This window comes from Phacochoerus africanus, chromosome 2 (assembly GCF_016906955.1).
Source record: "Phacochoerus africanus isolate WHEZ1 chromosome 2, ROS_Pafr_v1, whole genome shotgun sequence".
Classification (NCBI taxonomy): domain Eukaryota; kingdom Metazoa; phylum Chordata; class Mammalia; order Artiodactyla; family Suidae; genus Phacochoerus; species Phacochoerus africanus.
Genome location: NC_062545.1, coordinates 264004677 through 264024242, shown reverse-complemented (window position 1 = coordinate 264024242; position 19566 = coordinate 264004677). Strand labels below are relative to the sequence as shown.

The 19566-nt window shown below is 45.1% G+C and overlaps 1 protein-coding gene across 1 annotated transcript in view; it reads left to right on the top strand.

Annotated features, from left to right (window-relative positions):
- Window positions 1-19566, top strand: part of TTLL11 (tubulin tyrosine ligase like 11) — a 255043-nt gene that overhangs the window by 102698 nt on the left and 132779 nt on the right. Inside the window, 2 exon segments of the mRNA XM_047768318.1 lie at window positions 8506-8601; window positions 9355-9470. Coding sequence (XP_047624274.1) covers window positions 8506-8601; window positions 9355-9470 — 212 coding nt within the window.

Below are 19566 nucleotides of genomic sequence, written 5' to 3'. Positions count from 1 at the left end.
CGAAATGCTTCTCCTCTTCCTTCTTTGCTCTTTTGACCTCCCCCTCCCCGTCAGCCCCAGACACTCCCCAGGAAAAAGGTGACGGAGCAGTGAGTGCTTATGCACCAGCCTGGGTTTTGTTTCTGGATGTCCTGGGTCTGAACTAACCCTGGTTCCTCCTTCCAGCAACTCCAGCTGGGGAGCTTGGCAAGTTAGCCTTTTTCTGCCTCAGTTTCCTTTTCCGCAGAGAGAGATAATATTTGTACCTGCCTCCCAGAGTCATTCACAGATGGAGTGAGAAAAGCCGTGAGGAACATCTGGCCCAGGACCCAGCACATAGCAGTCTCTCAATAAAAGATTATTATTATGACATTGTGTGTTATCTGTGACAACAGTCCTTCTCTGACTTCCCATCGTGACTCAGCGGAAGCAAATCTGACTAGTAGTATCCATGAGGACGCAGGTTTGATCCCTGGCCTCCCTCAGTGGGTTAAGGATCTGGCATTGCTGTGAGCTGTGGTGTAGGTCACAGATAAGGCTCGGATCTGGCACTGCTGTGGCTGTGGCCTAGGCCAGAGGCTATGGCTCTGATTCAACTCCTAGCCTGGGAACCTCCATAAGCTGAGGGTGTGGCCCTAAAAAGACAAACAAATCTTTCTCAAACGGGTCTATGAAGCAGTGTCTTGAACTAATGGGAAAACCATGAACTAGTAACATTTCCAATGTCATGGAACACCGGTGTTCGAAGGAGCACAGTTGGAGAGACAAGTCCTGGCACTGGATGCCTCCCAGCCTCGCCCCAGCCTTGCTTCTGCATCCTGCCTGAGCCCCGAGGGCCTGCCAAACAGAGCTGATTTCCTGCCTCTTGTACGTAAGTTGTGTTTCCCCAATTCTGCGCTCTGCTCTGTCTTGGCTTGCCAGGCTCTCTCCTCATCTCACTCTTGTTTGCAGTTCAATGCCTTCTGACAAGGTGCTGCTCAAATCCTACCTTCTCTGTAAAGCCTTCCTTGACCACTTCTGACATCTAAGCTTTTTTCCTTCTAGACGTGTTTGCTGGTCACCCACTGGGACAAGCCTTGAGCTAGCTGTGGAGCCTGTGGTTATGGATAAGAGGCAGCCCTATCCCTAAGAGGTGTAAAGTGTAGTGGGGAAGCCTGGCACGTGGGCATTACCCTTCCATGTAATGAATGCTGCCCGGGGGTGGGGGTAGGGGCAAGTACAGGATGCTGGGAGAGCACAGAAAAAGGAGCAGTTAACTTTGCCAGTTAACTCAGTCAAGGAAGGCTTCCTGGAGGAAGAGATGCTTAAGCTGGAGCTTAAGGCATGAAGGAGAATTTGCCAAGCAGAAAAAGGTGAGCAACATCACACCCTCTTGATTTCCCTCCTGTTTTTTTGGCTGCTGCTTCTTAGCCCCTTCTGCACCTGCCAGTGATGGAGATCCCAGGACTCCAGCTCCTCTCTTACCTACAATCACTCCCTAAAGGCCTTCTTCTAGCCCCATGGCTGTAAGTACCAGCTATGTGCTGTTGACTCCTGTATTTGTATTTCCAGTCTTGAGCTCTCCCTGAACTCCACACCAGTCTATCCAACTGCCCACTTTAATTTTCTCCTTGAGTTTCTAACGGACATCTCACACTGGACATGTTCAAAATCAAACCTTGATTTCTCTCCTAAACTTACTCTCTCTGTCTTTCCTATTTTAGTAAATGAATAGCATTCAGTTAGACCAGAAACCTGAATCATGCTTATTTCTTTTTCTCCCTTCATACATCTAATCCATAGCGACTCTTGCAAATATACTGTAAAATGCATCCTAAATGGAACCACTTTTAACCAACTCCACTGCTTCCAAACCAGTGTAGGCAGCCATCACCTTGTACTTGTATCACTGCAATAGCCTCCTAATTGATGTCCCTTTTCCCACCCTTGCTGCTTATAGCCTATTTTTCTCATTGTAGTTAAAGGGATTCTTTTAAAACATGTCAGATCAAATTACTTCCCTGTGTAAACTCCCCAATGCCTTTCTCATTACACTTAAAATCCTGGCTGCTTACCATGGCCTACAAGATGCTACATGATCTGTCCCCTGTCATTCTATCTGACCTCATCTCCTCTCTCCCTCTTGCTCACTTCTTGATGTTCTTCAAAAGTGGCCCCTGTTTTGGCTCTTCCCTCTGCCTGGAATGCCTTCCTCAGCTCTTCAAGTAACTTGTTTCTTTACTTCATTCAGTCCCTGTTCATCTGTTACCTCCCAAGTCTGTTGATTCTGATCACGATGGAGTAACAAAAACTGGACTTGACCTCTTTTGAAAACAACTAAAAACCAGACAAAATACATGAAATAAGTGTTTTCAGATTTTGGAAAACAGACAGCTCAGCACTGTGGTCCCTGAGGAAAGGGAGGAGGTGGGGAAGCCAAGATGAGACTACGGTTGCCTCAGCTTTCCATCTGGAGGCAATCTCCCAAATGTGGTCAAGGTGACATGGGCAAGGCGGGGACCTAAACAGAGCTCTGTGACCTCAGTGAGTTGAAGAGGTGGAGATCAGAGTTTGGGAAGGCTGATGTGGCTGGAATTCTGTGGGCAGAATTCTGAAAAGGAGGGAGCCAAGCAGGAAAAGAGCTCCAAGAACCTGCATAGGACCCCTGTGCATCTCTGCTGAGTGCTGGGCCATACTTTGGTGGAGTGTTAGTCCACAAAGTTGAGCAAAGATTGACCAGGGAACTGGGATGCTGAAAAACCGGAAGCTCTCACACAGCAGGGAGTTGTTCAGGCTCTGAAGAGCCAGCATAGCGAATCCTTGGTGGTCACTGGGAACATTCAGTGGAGACTCCAGAGAAGTTCTGCCTTAATGCACCAAAACTTCTACAGAGTGAGTCACTCTCAACTCACTTAGTAAAGCTTAAACAATAGGCTTTGAAGGTATCAAACTAATCTGCAAATAACTGACTGCCAAAAAACCCTAGCACTTTTAAAAAGAAGACAAAATCCAGACACTGAGCATTAACTGTCCAGCATCCAGTAAAAACCCACTAGATATTCCATAAGGCAGGAGAAGGTAACTCATCTCAGGAGGGGGAAAAAAATCAATAGAAACAGACCCATAAATAATTAAACTAGTTAGGAAAAGGATGTTATAACAGCTATTACAATGATGTACAAAAATTTAAGGGAAAATACGAGCTTAATATAGAGAGAAATGGACCTATTAAAAAGAACCGAATGGAGCCTCTAGGAACCAAATAGAAGAAAATATAATATCTGAAATGAAAATTTCACTGGATGGGATTAATAGCAGATTAGATACTGCAGAAGAAGTGATCAGTGAACTTGAAGACATAGCAATGGATTTTATTAAAATGAAACAGAGAGAGGAAAGTAATAGGGAAAAAAAAAAGGAACAGACCCCCACTTACCTATGGTACAATATCAGATGGTCTAACATGTGGAGTTCTTTGAGCAGAAGAGACAAGGAAGATACAGAAGAATATTTGAAGAAATGGCCACATACACAAATGGGTTCACTCCCTCCCCAGGCTTATTATAATCAAATCAATGATAATAAGAAAATCTTAAAAGCAGATAGAAGACACATGTGTTCAGAGGAACAAAGAATATCTGAAAAGTTCTCATCAGAAACTGTGCAAACCCGAAGACGGTGGGATGACAAATGTCACCTCCTTAGCAAGGTCTCCCCTGAAAACCAAGCCCTCCATCCTCTATATCACACTCTATGTCCTTATCTTGTTTTAATTATTAACTTACTTGTGTCTCCTAGAAGGTAAGCTTCCAGAGGGCAGGAGTTAAAACATTCTTTGTCTTGTTTGCTACTTATTCTCAGTGCCTAGAGCAGTGCCTAGTGTTTGATAGGGCTCAAAAGATATTTGATCAATAAAGTTGTCTTCCAGGTAGAAGAATATAAAGGCAGTGAGCAGTAAAGCATTCTGGAACCACTAATAGTTCAGCACAATTAGAGCCTAAGATGTGCAGCACTGAGTGGGAGAAAATAAAGCTGTCATTTGAGACAGATGGCCAGGTCAGAGAGGAATCTGGAGGAACTGCTGTGGAACTTGGGCTTCCTTCTGTAAGCAGGGATTTTAGGCAGAAGTGTTAATATTTTATTTGCATTTTAGAAAAATTACTCTGGCAGCCCCTTGTGCCAGCTGAATTAGATGGGTAAGTTTGAGAGCAAAGAGACTAATGGGGAAGGTATTAAAGTAGTGCCAGAGAAAGATGGGCAGGCACAGGAGCAAGGAGGATGGGCCAGATCTAGAAAGCTCTTGAGAGGGAATGTACAGAATGGGTGAGCAGCTAGATGTAAAGGATGAAGGAGAAATCTTGGCTCACGGACCACAGGCTGCAACCAACCTGTTGTCAGGACTGCAGTTCTCTCAAGGTCTGACTGGGCAAAGATCCCCTCCGCAGCTCACTCTCATGGCTGTTGGCCAGGCCTCAGGTCCACCCTCGCTGTGTACTGGGGCATCAGTTCCTTGCCACCCGGGCCCCTTTGTAGGACAGCTCACAGCATAGCAGCTGGCTTCCTGCAGTGTGAACCAGCAAGAGAGTAAGAGAATGCATCCCGAGGTAGAAGCCGCAGCCTTTTTAGAACCTAATATTGGAAGTGTCATCCCATCATCAGCCCTAGTTGTTTGTTAGAAATGAGTCACTCAAGCAGAGGGGATTACATAAGGGTATGAACACCAGGAGATGGGTATCACCGGGACCATCCTAGAGGCTGCTGACCAGAGATAGTGAGTTTGGATATGTTGAATTTGAGGAGTCTGGGGATCTTCTGGATGCAGATGGATGTGTAGTTCTGGGGCTCAGGAGAGAATCTCCTCTTACTGGAATATAGCTTGGAGCATTTACTGAGTTTACAATTACCTGGCTCAGGGCCCTTTTCTCTCTAACTTGCTCCGGAAGCTTCTACAGGTAAGGGATGAAGGAGAGGTATCTTCGAATCCCCAGGGTACCCCTCAGGTAGCGACATGTAATTGTGTTGTGATTGAATTACTTGGAGGAGTGGAGACGGTCATGTGAGTGGAAAGTTTTCTCTCTCTCTCTCTTCATTGGATGTTTTCCTCTGCTACCAAACAGCAGAGAGATGTTTCCATTTCTAAGCTGCAGGTTTCTAGTCTGCAAAGTGGATGTTAGACTAGATTAATAGTTTAAAAAAAATAAGTCTTTTCCCCCTGGGAATCTCAGGATGTAAAAAAAGGTAAAAGTTGATCTGATCTGGCCTCCCCAGTGCTTTCCCCGAAAAGAAGCCCATTTTGAAAATCTCTGAACGAATACATTCCTGATTTTCTGCCAGCTCTGACATTCTGGGATCTTTTGACAAGATCAACTCTAAGTTCCTCCCAGTTGTGTGATTCTGTTTTTTTAAGATCCTTCATATTTCATTGAACTTTTGAAAAAAAAATCGTATTTCCTTGAACTTGTGGAAAAATATGAAGAAGTCTTTCTTTAAATACTGTGTCAAGAGTTCCCATCATGGCTCAGGGGTAACAAAACTAACTAGTATCCATGAGGATGCAGGTTCGATCCCTGTCTTTGCTCAGTGGGTTAAGGATCCTGCATTGTTGTGGCTGTGGTGTCGGCTGGCAGCTGCAGCTCTGACTCGACCCCAAGCCTGAGAACCTCCATGTGCCACGGGTGCAGCCCTAAAAAAAAAAAATTTTTTTTCAATGCTATGTGTTAGGTACTGTGCAAAATATTTTACATCACCTTATCTTGATTTGCTCTCTTCTTCCCTGCTAAAGTGTAGGCTCCATGAGAGCAGGGACTTTGTCTAGTCCACTACCATATTTCCAGAAGCTAAAATAGTTCCTGGGACATAGGAAACAGTGACTATTTTATGAGTGAATGATCTGAGGTGAGTACTATTTTTATTCCCATTTTACAGATGAGGAAACTGAGGTTTAGAGCTGCTTAGTAACTTGTCAGTAGTCATACAAGTTAAAGGAAGAACTAATATTTGAAATTAATTCCTCTGGACTCCAAAGCTATCAATGCCATTTCTTATAGGTGGGAATAGTAGGAAACTGGAAGGGGGGCTGCCATAGATTGAGTACCTTCTTTGGAATGAGCATAATCCTAGATACTTTTTGTTTCCATTATCAGACACCCTGCGAGGTAACTGTTAGGCCCATTTTGCAAATGAGGTGTGTGAGGATCAGAGAGGCCAAGTTGTCTAGCTAGTGTGAGAGACTGAGCTGATTGAAGCCCAAATCCGACTGGCTCCAGAGCATTTTTTTTTTAATTTATTTTATTTTGTTTTGCCTTTTCTAGGGCTGCTGCCTCGGCATATGGAGGTTCCCAGGCTAGGGGCTGAATCGGAGCTGTAGCCACTGGCCTACGCCACAGCCACAGCAACTCGGAATCCGAGCCACCTCTGCAACCCACACCACAGTTCACAGCAATGCTGGATCCTTAACCCACTGAGCAAGGCCAGGGATCAAACCCACAACCTCATGGTTAGATTCGTTAACCACTGCGCCACGACGGGAACTCCTCCAGAGCATTTTTTGTACAAGACGCAACATATTCCACCACAGGCACCAAAGTTTAGGTCCTAGAAAACATTATGCTCCTGGTGGGTGCAGGTCCATGTGGCTGTTGGGGCTTGGCTACTCCCCTTCTCCAGCTTTCCCAGAGCGGGGCATTCATGAAACCACCCACTGTGTGTCAAGCTGAGAGGAGTCCACCAGTTCAAATCCCAACTTGTAAGATGTAGCAAAAAGTAAGCGTCGATGACTCAGGATGATAGACGCTGGCACCACAGCCCGCCGTTCCCTGTAGCCTCATCAACATCACATGTCTCAGACCAGATCTGAAGTTAGACTGATGATGTCACCAGAGTCTCTTAAAGGGCTCATCACTCATCTCCACTTGTCATATATTATTAAGCGGATCTATAATGCATGTAACATTTTCTACTGAATTTCCATTCCTTTCTTCTCACGACCAGGCAAAGAAAAATAGAGTGAGGATGACTTTTGCCAACTTTTCATCCTTTATGGCCCTTTACTGAAGAATAACCTCATCTTGAATTACCCCTCAAAATGGTCATTTGGACTCTGATTTCATTAATAAGGATGAAACTACAGTTTAATAATTATCCTTTAATAAATGCATATTCTATAGAGACAAGTAAATGGATATCACCTCATCCGTTCTTCTTGAGTCCACAGAGGAGGGTGAGGCTCTGTCTTGGTTCTCCCCTCTCTTTTATTCTCCACGTTACTTTTTCAAACTTTGGGATGGTATCACTCGTGTTAGGAGCTTTCTACCTTATCACCTCCTAGAGAGATAACAAGAGCCCTCCGAGAATCTGACGTCCTCACGGTCCGAGTCGGAATCCAATTAGGACCTGCCATCTCGAGGGCGAGGAGAGGTTATCCAGATAAAGGGTTGTTTCAGGCAGAGGGAATGAGATGCACAGGGGGCTTACCCCATCATGGGGCTCCCGAGGACTTGAGAGGCCAGAAGACAAAACTCTGCCTCAGGCAGTGTGCCAGATCCCGGAGCAGGCGGCTGGCCAATGGTGCTGGAGTTAGCCTTGGGGCCAGGCTGGCTGCACTTGGCCACACGGGGCCCTACAGTCCAAAGGCTCCATGCTTGCCTTAATGCTCTCTTTCACCATCACAAAATCATTAATTTCAAGCCTCTTCATCGTGCGCTGTGTCCCAAAAACTACATAGCCGGTTCTGCTGGGGTGTGACATCTAGCTCCCCTCTATCTCATTTCCTCCCACTTCCCGGAAAGGTGGTCTCAGGGAAATCTGCGGGCCTTTCTGAGACTCAGCATCTGCTTCTGTGAAACGAAGAGAGCATGACCCCTCCTTCCAATACACTGTCATGAGGCTTAAATGAGATTATGAATAATTGGTGCATTGTAGCGTTATTGGTGCCTAGTGGGCACGTAATAAATATCCCCTTCTCCAGGGCGTGGAGAATATATCAGAGCCACCCAGGGGGGGTTGTTATTGAAAATACATTTGCCTGCGTTCCTCTCTGAAAGATTCTGACTCAGAGATGTGGGCTGGGGATGAGCAGAGGTTCTGAAAGGGGTCCTTAAGTGATGCTGATATATACCTGGGGTCAAGAAAGATAGCCTTGGGTTTTTTGAGAGATCTAGCTGAGAAGCAGCTTAATAGAGGACACAGAAAGAGAGGGGAAAATTGATGGACTGATCGTCAACATAATAAAAAACCTGTTAAAGAAGAAGGAGGTCATCACCTCATCACCTGACAGCACTTCAGACGACACCGATGGTGTTGAAATGAACCACGGGAACTCCCCCCCTTATCCAGGCCCCTGTAACATTGCCTGCCGTCCATTTGGCCTGACAAGTACACCCAGAGGAGGAGGCAGTGTGGACAAGAGAAGCCAGCCAGGGTCAAGGCCCAGGTTGGGGGTGGGGCTGGAATTTATTTTCCCCTTGACGCCCCTTAACACCACACTCGATTCCTGAAAAGACACCGTGGCTAAAGGGAATAATTCTGAATCATGTTTATCCTGCCCAGATTTTAGGCTTTGACATTCTTCTCATGAAAAATCTGAAGCCTATACTCCTTGAAGTAAACGCAAATCCCAGCATGAGAATTGAACATGAGCAAGAGGTGAGTATTTGGAGCGTCTCACTGAATATATTGCCATCTAACTGAATGTGCCCACTCTCATGTTTCCCCCTCGGCTAAGCGAGATTCAGCCTTCTCACATTTGCCCAGCAAAGCTCCGCTCAAGTCTGAAGAATTTCAGTTGTGCTGCACTCTGAACATAGTCTATTAATATAAGACCTATCCGACCTGTGGGAATTTCCCAGCATGCCGTTCTTCCAGTTCTTAAGATTCTGCAAATGTCAGGGCAGCTGAGCCTTTCCATCAGCTTTGACATGAACTAATTAGTTAGCCTCGGGAGATGAACTAATTGAAATTCTATGAATATGATTTAGCCATGTCGACATGCTTGAATCACCAAGATAAATAGTACATTTAACAGTGCTTATATTTTTCTCCCTCCCCCCAACTTAAGAATGCATAAAAAAGACTGGAAGGAAATATACCAACTATTGGGCTTTGGGGGGGGGGGGATTATGTGGGTTCTTTTCATTTTCTTCACCTCTTCCATATTTCCAAGTTTTCTACCCCGAGCCTGTATCATTTTGATAATGAGAAAAAAAAAAAAAAAAACGTAGTGCTATCTTCCCTCTTCATGTATTTGGTTGATTTGTAAAAGGAAATGGACATTTTTAAAGTCGAATGAAGGGAGGCTTTAAAAATCCTAAAGCAAAGTCTAACAGTACCAGTGCTGGGGCTGTCGCTGATGGTCGGTCGGTGCTGACTCACTGTAACACAGAATCCTCACCCTTCAAGCTCTCTCCGGGCGTGTTTGAGAACGTCCCCAGCCTTGTCGACGAGGAAGTGAAAGTGGCAGTCATCAGGGACACACTGCGTCTCATGGATCCACTTAAGAAGAAAAGAGAGAACCAGTAAGTTTTTATATCATGTATTTCTATCAACTCTGTTTCCCGTGTCCTTAAGCAGGTAACGTTCTTGAAGCATGTTAAGGTCGTGAGTGAGACTTATACCTTAAACAGTCTAATAAATCATACGTTCATTTGTGAACACCAGCTTCCAAACACGATAACTCAAAGTCAGCGAATGGAGACTTAAGGACATGAATCCGACACTGGGTTCAGCGGCTGAATTTCTAGCTGATTGTTATCTGAGTCTGGAAAGTCTTTTCTAAAAACCCACTCTTCCCCAGGGGTATGACCTCCCCTCACTCTTCATTGCCCACATAGTGCTTCTCTTTGAAATCCTCAAGCACGGGGAAAGAGCACAAGACGCTGGAGAAGAGGGCCAGATCTAGAATTTTCTTTGAATTTTTGAATTTTCTTTGTGGTGTTGACACTCCTGCAATATAAGCTTTTTGTTTCAAAATCTGCAGAGGCAGTGAATGAAGTTGTGGAGTTCTACAGCATCGAGGGCAGTTAGGATTCCTCTCCATGCCACCCACCCAGTGGGTATTACATTGGGACGGGGGTGGGAGTACGTGCCCCGCCTCTCCTGCCATGAAATCACGCCGCCATGAATGACATTTCACTTGGGTATTTTGCTTGTTTTGTTTTTACTAAATTCCTGGCTTTCACAAAGTAAGAGTTGAGTAAACATCACTGTGCCTGTTTCAGGCAGAATAACGAAGGCAAGTATTTCAAATAGTCCTCCTGGTACCCGCAACAAATCAGACTGACCCAGACGCACCCCTGCCCCAAGTAAAGCACTTGTCAGCTACGGTTCAAGACCCTGAAGGATCCTGAATTCCCCAAGCAAGGGGTGTTTTGTGGGCTCCTCCACTGTGGCCTCTCATCAGCTGGGCTCAATGTTGTGAGAATCACTCTGAGTGGAGCGTCTCCCCTTGGCCACACCTTAGAACCATCTGGAGAGCTTTTGAAAATACCAGTGCAAATGCCCCCACTCTTAGAGATGCTGCTTTTAATTAGCCAGGGCCGGAGGCCCGGCCGCAGAAATATTGTAGGTTCCCTTGGTGATTCTCTCGTGCGGCCAGGGTTGAGCACCACTGCCCTGCAGGAAATGTCATCCTGAAGGAGAATTTGTCATATTCTGAGTCAGGCCGGAGGGGGCCTGCTCGGTCGTGTTCTCTTCCAGGGTGTTCTTGGCTGTGTGAGGCCTTGTCAACATGACTCGCTGAGAGTGCTCAGCCGTCATTCATATGGGCAGATCTGGCCAGGTGTGGCTTCCACTGGCCAAAGCTTCCAAGTGGTGGCGTGTCAGGCCTGCAGAATCCTCAGAGCAGCCGGCGGCAGCTGGATAATGGGTCTCCTCAAACATGCTGCAGCTGCTATTTTTAGCTATCCCTAAGGAAAAGCCATGGATTAATTGCAGTTTGGTCAGATTCGTTGCAATATAACTCATTCCTCAAAAATCTACCCTCTAATGGTTATTGATCTCACCCCTAGAGATTAGGTCTTGAGAGACTGCACTGCCCTGTGGAGAGATTTTGGTGGTTACTCTTGCCCATGTGGCCCAGGAGGACAGGTTTTTAAGGATGACCTTGACACCTGAGCATTCTGATTCCTCTGGTGGGAATAAGTTCAAAGGCTTTTATATGGCCTGAGCCTTCTTAACCTCTGCCACCCAAAACAGGAGGAGTGATAAGGGTACCGCTGTTTTCACATCAGCATCAGAACATGATTAGCTTTCTTTTTCTTGTTCTACTTGTTTTTCTTCACTGACGCCTGGCATTTTGTCTGATCCATATGAACTGCAGATCTAAAATTTAAAAGCAATTTAAATAGGCACAGGACCATAGGGAAGGATGGGAAAGGCATTTTACAACTTATCAAGTCGTAAGTAGCAGCGCCTCCTTTTTAATTTAAAAAGCATTGACTTTTTTTTTTTTATTATTGATAACCAGGAACCTGACTTCAATTCTAATAGAAAAACACTTTCCTCTCATCCTTTTCTTACCTACAGTATAAGGGTGTATGTTAATAGCTAAATGTCATTTACTGATATTTTTCCTTAATTATGATTTTCCCCTCCCAAACCCAGCAATGATTGTCCATGAAAGCATTTTGTAATCCACAAAGTGCATTTATAGGTACAGAATTGCTATCATCATTTTGATAACTTTACCATGCAGACAAGAAGGCCGCAGTTATTCTGAACTCTTTTACATAGAAATGTTTCAGAATAACTTGGAAAAGCATGGGATTTGTGCCCACAGATAATGCACAAGTGCTGCAGTGCTCAAGCATGTGCTCAGATCTGGGACCAGGTCACTCCAACTGTAGGAAATGACATCACATGGACTTCTGGGCCAGAAGTTACCTTTAGAAGCCAGAGTTGCTTGTGTTTGAATAGGATCCAACTTCAACTTTTTTTTTTTTTTTTTTGGTCTTTTTGCTATTTCTAGGGCCACTCCCGCGGCATATGGAGGTTCCCAGGCTAGGGGTCTAATCACAGCTGTGGCCACCGGCCTACACCAGAGCCACAGCAACGCAGGATCGAGCCGCGTCTGTGACCTACACCATAGCTCACAGCAACGCCAGATCGTTAACCCACTGAGCAAGGGCAGGGACTGAACCCGCAACCTCATAGTTCCTAGTCGGATTCGTTAACCACTGCGCCACGACGGGAACTCCCAACTTCAACATTTTGAATCAAATGGTATCCTAGCCTTTCCCTTCAACTCCTTAGCAAAAGAAGGTCTGAGGTGTCCCTCATTCGTTCCTTCTTGAGTCCACTTTGTCAGCAAGGCTGTTGAAGTGGGTATTCACTTTTCCCGCACAGACCAAAGGAAAAAGGGAGATAGATGCCCTCAGTGTCTCATCTCTCTAAACTGCTCTGGGGAGGTGCAGAGGGGGGTCTTAGAAGGGGATCTTCACACACCCTGGGGGCCTGTAGGCTGGAGTTGGTTTCTTGGTGGGACTGAAGGCAGTCCTCAGTGGAAGAGGAGCTTGCGACTCTGTTGAGACCCATTTTGGCACAGGTGACAGTGTTCTCTTGGGCTGATCAAATCTTGACCTTGGGGATATTGCAGAGCTATTTTGAGTCTTGGTTTACTTTTCTGTAAAATGGAGATAATGATGTTTAAATGAAGGAACATGAAAAACATTTAATAATGCTCCGTTTACTGCTCAACAATAAAATTACCTACCAGAATATGAAGAAACAAACAAAAATTAATGCTTTGTTACCATCATCTTTTCTGGTATACTTCAAATAGACTTTTGAGTTTAAAACCAATGACATATCCTAAAACTGAAGCTGTTAGATCGCTGTGGACTGGACTGGACTTTGGAGCTGGCTGCCAATGGAAGGTTTTGTTTCCAAGTAGCATGATGTCACTGGCCCAGGCAAATTTATTTGTTGGGTTAGGAGAATATGCCTTTGCCCCCTGAAGGAATAAAATAGCTGTCATATGTGAGCTGTTTTGAACGCTGATAACTTTTTGTAATTATTTAGTGACTCTATTGATTTAAATACTAGGGTTCTTTGGAGACACTGGAGGGACATGGGAAGGGGAAGGCTAATGGGGTAGGATTCTGGAACCATCATAAATCTATACACGTGCACATGGAGGTAAAATCACTCATATAAAATTAGCCATATACAAGTATACAATACATTCAAAATGTTGTGCAACCATCACCCCTTTCTAGCTCCAAAATGTTTTGTTACCCTGAAAGGAACCCTGTATCCATTAAGCAATCACTCTCATTCTCACCTCCACCAACCTACTTTCTGCCTCTGGATTTATCTATTCTGGATACTCTCTGTAAATGGAACTGTACAGTATGCAGTTTTTTTGTGTCTTCCTTCATTAGCATATTTTTTGAGGCTTACCTATGTTGTAGTGTGTATCAGTACTTTATTCCTTTTCATGACCAAGTAATATTCTCTTATGTGGATATGCCACATTTTATTGTCCATTTGTACTTGATGGATATTTGGGTGGGAGCCATTTCTTTTTCAAACAGAGGGGAACTAGGGTGACCTATTTTATATTTTGGCATTCTCTACATTTCCTTTGAGAGGGAAGGATCTTTTCTGCTACAAGAAGTTTCTAAAACCCCTGGTTTAATCCACCTCCTCATTTTATTGATAGAAGCACAGACTATGAGCATTGGAAGGGACCTTAGAAACCATCATGCCAGTCTGCTCCCTGGCTCAAGAATGTCCCTCCTAAGCCTCTCTGACAGTGGAACAGCGTGTGTCCTGACGAGGCCCTGGACTTGACATTAGCCAGGTCTGTGCTGAAGTCCTTAATCTCTGATCAGTACACTCTGAACTTGGCCAAGTTCTCTGATCTCATCTATGAAATGGGATCCTTGGTTGGACTGTCACAGGCATCATATGAAATGACCCGTGACCCTCATGACAGCTGAGAGTATTAGACAAGTGCTAGTTCTTAGGGTCACCAAGTGGTCATTCAGGCTTTGCTTTAAAGCTAGGCTGATGGTGACACATGAGCCACCAGCTCTGGAAGCCGCCTAGTTGAGAGGTGTGTGTAATGATTCTGCCCGCCTGAATCACATAAGATGAAACTAAGATGAAGAAGGCCAGTCACAAGGCTAGTGAGAGGCAGAGCAGAAACTGGACCGTGGGTCTCCTGACCTCTACACCTGGCTTCTGTCTGCTTTGCTCTGATGCTCCGCTGACCTTCAATTTCTACTTTAATTTAAAGCTAAGCTTATAACACAAAGGAGAAAATCAACAGAAAATTTCCCCTTCCCTCAAGGTGTTTGAATCTTTCTTTTTAAAGACTTCTATCAGAAGCAGAAGTGAATAATATGCATTCCTTGAATATTTAAAAAACAAGGTGATTATCCCATCAATTGATTAATTTGTAGAAGATCAGTTTACCCTTGGGTGAGCCATTTTACTGGTATTTTCCTCTTTTTCCTGAATATAGATGTTTCTGGTAACCACATTCCTTTCTCAGAAACTTAACCCTTTTAAGACCTCTAGAGTGATATAAATAAAGCCAGGGACAGGCTCTGAGGATTCTGGGGGGATTTTCTTGATGTCGCACAGTGCCTGGGAGCTGAGGTGTAGACTGCTTGTCTCTTATTCAAAAGTGTGCATTTGGAACATGACTTATATAAGGTGCAGAAGCCCTTTTTTACCACAGCAGCATTTTGTGGTCTGCTCCCAGGTTCGCTTACCTCCTATCACCATGACAACCAGGTTTCTATTAGGGGCGGAGTCAGCCTGCCAGGATACAGTGTTGGCCCTAATTCAGACAGGTTCATCCTCTGAAAGCTTTGGTGGGAGCTCTGGCTTCATATCTTACCTTGACCCCCAGGTGTATCCCTTGGATCCTGGGCCATGTTTAGAAAACCAATCCATTATGTGAATCCTCAAACTAGGTTAATTCCACATGGAATCTACGATTAAGGTGAAACATTCTAAGAATCTCCCAGTGGCTCAGTCTCATGGCTGGAGGCTTGTAGTTTGACCAAGGAATGTAACTCTGTCCTATCCTGGGGAAGAATATAAAAAACAGATGAATCAGAGGTCTCCAAGCCCAGATCCCTGCCCCTTAAATTTGCAGTACCTCCCACTGAAGTCCCCTCATCAGTAGAGGAGAGGGGCTCCCAAACTATCTAAGCTCAGCATGTAGGACATTATCTTTCTTACCACAGAGTGTTCTGGAAACAGATGTTCTTTCAGGAGAATCATCCAACCATCCTATCAAATGGCCTGTCCACGTGTGCACAGCTGAAATTTTGTTGAAATTCTGAGGCTTTGTTGATCCCTAACGATTTCTTTGTGGCAAGACTCTGAGATCAGCACACGCTGACCCCAAGCACCTTTGAAGATTTCACATAAATCTGGGTCACTGAGAGATAAAGATTTGCATATTCATTTGGTTTCATTTACATGATGCCAGGATTACAGAACCAGATCTGGGTTTTTTAGAGTGTTTATTGAGCACTTACTTGTGCCAGGGAGCAGACTGCAGAAGTGAGTTAGCTCACAGACCAGTAGGGGAGGCAAGACCCACATACGAATCTCTCTAAGGTGGAATGTGAGAAGCTGCCCTAAACATAAAGATAAAACTACCAAGAAAGGAAAATGTAGGGAAAGATTATTTCCTGATGAGAACCAACAAGGAGGGGGTGGCCCTTGAGCTGAGGCTTAAAGGAATGGTGATATTTGGAACATGAAAATGGATGGAAGGACACCCCCAGTGGAGGACACAAAGGCGCAAGGTCTGTTGGGTAAACATGAGGAGTTGAGTCAGCTGGAGAGGCAGGTGCATGGAGTGCATGAGTAGAGAGGAGGTGCCGATGGGAGGCAGGGGTGGGTAGCCTGGAGGGTCAAGCTGAGGGAATCAGTCAAACTTGTCTTTGACCCGGAGTTGAAAACATGAAGGCCAGGAGTTCCCTGGTGGCTCAGTGGGTTAAGGATCCGGTGTTGTCACTGCTGTGGCTTGGGTCACTGCTGTGGTATAGATTTGATCCCTGGCCCCAGAAGTTCTGCATGCTGCAGACATGGCCAAAAGAGAGAGAGAGAGAGAGAGAGAGAGAGAGAGAGAGAGAGAGAGAGAGAGAAAGGAAGGAAGGAAGGAAGCAAGAAAGAAAGAAAGAAAGAAAAAGAAAAAGAAAGAAAAAGAAAAAGAAAGAAAGAAAAAGAAAACATGGAGATCTTAGCGTGTCCATGAGCCCTGAAGCTACACAAAATTTTGTTATATGCGTATTTTCCCTGGAGAAAAGGTCAAAAATTTCATGATCTTTTCAAAAAGTTAAGTACCCAGCAGTCCTGTTACCACTGGAGGCTCCAGGGCACTGAAGCAACTTGTCCAATGTCGGGTTGGCCTGGCTTTGGGAAACATCACGGCCTCCAGACCTGGAAAGGCTTCACCTTTCAGAGGGTAGTCAGCAAACTGGAAAATGTGTGTGCGTTTCCAAGTAAGATCAGACAGGAAGTGACAAAGGATAAGCATGTTATATTATGTGCAAGAACGAGAGCCAGGCAGTGCTCTTTCATTAGAGAATGTTTAAGCTTTCTTTTTTTTTTTGGGATCTTTTTTAGGGCCACACCAACAGTATGCGGAGGTTCCCAGGCTAGGGGTCTAATCATAGCTGTAGCCGCCGGCCTATGCCACAGCCACAGCAATGGCAGATCCAAGCCACGTCTGTGACATACACCACAGATCATGGCAACGCTGGATCCCTGACCCACTGAGCAAGGCCAGGGATCGAACCCACAACCTCATGGTTCCTAGTAGGATTTGTTTCCACTGCACCACAATGGGAACTCCTAAGCATTCTTAATGCTTTAAGCAACTTAATGTTTGTTAAGCTGGAGGTATCCAGTAAAAGACCGTTCCTTCTGGGTGAAGTTTGTTGGGCAGGAACCATTTCCAAGACCCATAGGGAAGGTTTGGTTTCCTGAGTGGATGTGAGAGTGTCATTTCAGAGCCCCTCAGACAGGAGCCTGTCATGACCAGTCAGCGCTTGGGGCAAAGACAGGGCAGGGTTCTGCAAAGACCCTTCCGGAGTTATCCCAGGTAGTGACGGGGAAGCAAATGTGTTTGGAAATTTCCTCCCGGGTTGCTCCAGTGAGTCTTAAATGTTCATGCGCTTTTATATGAGGAGTTGTTATTTTTTTTGGAAGGAGGCCTTCTAGTCTGGGCTCAGGATCAAGGGTTTTTTTTTTGTTTTTTCCTTCATTTTTTTAAAAAGTTTTGTTGAAGTATAGCTGATTTACAGTGCGGTATAGGTTCGATCCCTGGCCCCAGATAATTTCTGCTATACAACAAAGTGGTTCTGTTATCCATGTACACACATCCATTCTCTTTCAGATGCTTTTCCCGTGTGGATTATCGCAGACTATAGGGGGTTCCCAGGCTAGGGGTCTACACCAGGGTCTGCACTATAGGGTAGGATCAAGGTTTTGATACCAGTTCTTCTTGGCCCTCAATAAGTCATTATACTTTCCTGAGCCCAGTTTCCTCGTCCAAAAAGAAAAAAAAAAAAAGCAAAAAGTAAACAAGCATAACAAGGGAATACTGGTGGCCACTCTGCCTCTTTCAGGGGGAGCTGTTTGTTGAGTGCTTACTGTGTGGGCATAGGATGTTTGCCTCTATTCCTGTCCTGGCCTCATGACAGTCACCTACAGTAGATGCTATTACTACTTCTGCTGTACAGAGGAGGACACCGAGGGTTCGGGAGGCTGAGTGACAGACCCAAGACCACGGGACCACACCACTCAGAACGGACAGACTGAAATTTAAAGCCTGGGCTGTCTAGCTCTTACCTGGGAGAATGGACGGGAAAGTGTTTAGCACACTAAGATGTTCACATGCACACAGGGTTATTCTTACCTGGTTGGGTTTGTGCCTTTACCGTAAACTTGAAGGCAGGGACTCATCCCTTTAGCTTCTTTCCCTGACCACGAGTAGGTGCTGCCGAGTGACTGTCCCCTGTAAGGGAGCTCGCTGGCCAGCTGGGTGGCCAGTTCAGTTTAGTAACATGCAGAACCATAATGAAGAAAATGTAAGCCAGCTTGCAGAGAACACCAGCTTAAAGGTGAGACCTACACGTGACATAAGACAGAACTGAACCAGACAGACAATTATTTGTGGGCAGCTGTGCATCTTAAACTGGGAATGTACTAGAAGTTCAGAAGAAAACGGGGTGAGCCAAGGATTAGGTGGAACCAGATGAAAATTACTTTTGCGGGGAGGACCTACAAGAATGGTAGTTTTCTATGATTGAACTGATAACTTGACCTAGAGTGGCGACAGCATCCTTCTTGAGGGAGGTGGGGCTGACATTTGCTTGGGCTTGGTTTGGTGAGAAAATATAAGCAAGCTTGGGGGGGGTGGGGGGAAGAATGGAGGCAGGAGCTGGGCCCAGGGGTTAGGCAGGGTTGAGGAGGTACTTGGCAGGCCAGCTGCCAATCATGCTTCCAGAATGGCCAGTGGGGTTGGAGGGGGCAGATCCTACTTCTCAGCTACATGCTTCTCGCTCAACTTTTATCTCATTATAAAAGGAGTAAGTCGGGAGTGCCCACTGTGCCTCAGCAGTAATGAGCCCGACTAGTATCCACGAGGATGCGGGTTGGATCCCTGGCCTCACTCAGTGGGTTAAGGATCTGGCGTTGCCATGAGCTCTGGTGTAGGTCGAAGATTTGGCTCAGCCCTGGCGTTGCTGTGGCCATGGCATAGGCTGGCAGCTGTAGTTACGATTCGACCCCTAGCCTGGGAACTTCCATATGCCATGCGTGCAGTCCTAAAAAGCAAAAAATAAAATAAAATAAAATAAAAGGAATATGTGCTCTTTGCAGGAAAAAATGGGAAATATTGAAAGCTGTATAGCATGAAATAAAAATCTCCCTCAAATTCAGCCACCCAGTGCTATCTTTACTTTTTTGTTCATAAAAATGGTATAGTTTTCTTCTGTCTATATTGTTTTATAGTTGAGGCCATCCAAACTATATAATTTTTGTATGCTGTTTTTATTTTTCTCCATTTTATGTGACAGTAATTTCCCCTTCTTATTAACAGCTCTGTAAACATCATTTTCCTCAATGGCTGGGTCAGAGTCTGCCTCTGTTTTAGTGAATGGGTAGTTTATTTCCAGCGTCATGTGCTTAAAGCTCTGTGTGCTGTAGGATCGGGTGAGCCCCTGGGGAACCAGGACTGGAGATCCACGCGTGTTTTCAGTGCACAGGTGGTGGAGCAGAGTGGGTGAGAGTAGGGGCCCTGGAATCAGATGCTTTGGAATGAATCTGGCACAGCCATTTACAGCCATAAATGGTACGGAGTTTCCTCTCCCCTCTCTCCACTTTGGTTTCTTCACCCTTAAAAGGGAGTTTGCAGTTGGATGTTTTTAAATCTGCAAAGAAGTTCTTGATTTGGACGGAGAGACATTGTTGCTTATTCCTAAGAGAGTGTTTATCATGGGAAATGCCCAGTCCGAATGTAGAATGTAAACAAGTCAAATAATATGTATAACCTGGGGAGTTGTTTTTTTTTTTTCTTTAAAGGAAAAAAAAATGTGTGAAGGAGGAGGTGGTAAAGTAAGTGGGAATTACTCTCCAACA